This window comes from Pteropus vampyrus, unplaced genomic scaffold (genome assembly GCF_000151845.1).
Source record: "Pteropus vampyrus isolate Shadow unplaced genomic scaffold, Pvam_2.0 Scaffold30, whole genome shotgun sequence".
Lineage (NCBI taxonomy): Eukaryota > Metazoa > Chordata > Mammalia > Chiroptera > Pteropodidae > Pteropus > Pteropus vampyrus.
The window spans coordinates 8,515,252-8,517,510 of NW_011888811.1; the positions used below are offsets into that span (position 1 = coordinate 8,515,252).

The following is a 2,259-nucleotide window of genomic DNA, read 5'->3' on the forward strand; positions in this document are numbered from 1 at the left end:
AAAAAAAAGAGTAAACGTATCTTTTTGCAAGTCACCTCTGATAGTCATACATGCCTTTATGTTTGGTTCTCTGATGAGCCTCCATCTTACGTGTATCAAGCTTAACCTTTCTTTTTCACATTCTAGCATAAATGAATCTGCAGAAAATTAGGGCAGAATGAAGAGGAAATGATTTCTTTTGGTTAGAATGAAAAAAATTACCACTACACGCATTTCTGTAGAGTGCCCTATATTATTAGAAACAAGCATGCGAGCTAAATAAGGAAGCCCACCTCAATGAAAAGAGGGAGGTATTTTTTCTTCAGCTGGAATGAACAGCAGAGCAGAGCATATATATAGGATGAGAATGAATGAGCAAATAGGGAAAATGGCAAACAATACTGAAATAGCAAAAGATTACTATAAAAGAAACGGACTCTGCCAGTCATGAAAATTGGAACAGTGAGAGCTTCTGGGGACAGGAGAATCCTTCTGTAAGAGCTTTTGACAACCAATGTGTTGCTTCAGTGTGTGGGTTTACTACATCACCCCTTTATATCATGGCTTGGCCACATCAGGGAGATAAACAAAAGAAGTTTAATGCTACATGCTTCTAGTAGCTGCAGATTGATTGGAAACCCCTCAAAAATGACCTGTCTGATAAGGTCATGGTTCCTGGAACAAGCAATTAGGTGCAAAATAAACACATCTTAGGGATTCATAACATGTACCGAATGACATCGATTGTAGTAATCTGGTAAATGACCTCACAATTATATTCAGCAATAAACACACGAGTGCTTTATCGTGCTTATGGTGGACGACTGAGTGATGTGTTTTATCTTGGAGTGCCGATGATGCTCACCTTTTGACTCGATTAAGTGTGTATGTGAACAGGAATAAATTGGTGATTTAACTCCATTCTGGGGTCCCCCAAACTACTGCCTTTAAAGCAGTGCCCTGGCAAGGTGTGGCCAAAGGGAACTAGAATGTGACTGTGTGAAAACATAAAGACAACCTGCCTTCACGTAGAGTTTTGTATCTGTTTTTCTCTTGACAGGAAGTAATACTCAAAAGGGCCGCGGACCTGGTGGAAGCACTGTATGGGATGCCACATAACAACCAGGTGAGTCTATGCAGCCTCGGACCTGGGTGGGCTTCTGCATTCAATTGAAGACCTCAGATTCCTTATTGTCATGAAAAAGTATAAAAAATACAAAAGCCCTCTTGCTTGAGTTCAGAGTGTCAGTCGTTAAGACATAACGTTGCAAAGCTATTCAGTTCTTCTCTCTTCTTTAGTAAATTTTTTATTGCCTTTTCTATGGAATCATTTTCCTTGTGAGGAAAGGTACTCTGTTTAAAATGAATCTTCAGCGGGAATGTACGTCATAACGGAGGAAGAGAGTTGCTGGTGATTTATTTTATTCTTTTCAGGTTTTCAAGCAAATTGAGGAGAAAAAAGGGGGCTTAATTTCTTCTCCTAAAAAGTATAACAAAAATCTGAATATAATTGTCTGCTTTTAATTCAGAGAGCACCTCCATGCATATGATTCAAATGGCTCAGGAAGCTATAAATCTGACAAATTATTCACTCCTTTGTTGTGTGACCTGAGTCAATGTCCATGGGATACAGTCCCTCCAATACTCAGGGACACAGTGTCGACAGCCTGCCCTTAACGTCAGCTGGGGAGGCGAGTGGCAGTGGCTGTGTGTTTGTGTGTGGCCCCAGACCTCCCGTATGTTACTGGTGAGGAAGAAAACCCCACGGCACTCTGATATGCTGTGAGGTGTTGTGGAGAAAAGGCTATGATAATGAGCTTTCCAAGTCAGACAGGCAGGGTTCTGTGGCCCAGTTCTGTCCTTATTTGGGTGTCTCCTTAAGCGAGGTCTTCGCTGCTCTGAGCCTCAGATCCCCCATTTGTGATATGGGCATGGTGAAGATGAGAATAAACTCACAGGTTTGTTGAGGGCTGCAGGAGTTCATGAGGTTAACCACGGAAGGCCCTGAACATGGCCGATAGTGAGCGACTGAAAAGTGGTGTACCTGGGAGTGTGAATGGGGGCGCTGAAGGGGATATCCGCCTTACTTTTCAGGAGATCATTCTGAAGAGAGCGGCTGACATCGCAGAGGCCCTGTACAGTGTCCCTCGCAACCACAGCCAGCTCCCGGCCCTCACTAACACTTCGGTCCACGCAGGGATGATGGGCGTGAATTCCTTCAGTGGACAGCTGGCTGTCAATGTCTCTGAGGCGTCGCAGGCCACCAATCAGGGTCAGGAG

General features: G+C 43.6%; 1 protein-coding gene across 1 annotated transcript in view; it reads left to right on the plus strand.

Moving 5' to 3' along the window:
• Positions 1 to 2,259, plus strand: part of EBF1 (early B cell factor 1) — a 368,250-nt gene that overhangs the window by 351,445 nt on the left and 14,546 nt on the right. Inside the window, exons 11-12 of the mRNA XM_023528620.1 lie at positions 1,040 to 1,105; positions 2,074 to 2,251. Coding sequence (XP_023384388.1) covers positions 1,040 to 1,105; positions 2,074 to 2,251 — 244 coding nt within the window. The remainder of the gene's footprint in view (positions 1 to 1,039; positions 1,106 to 2,073; positions 2,252 to 2,259) is intronic.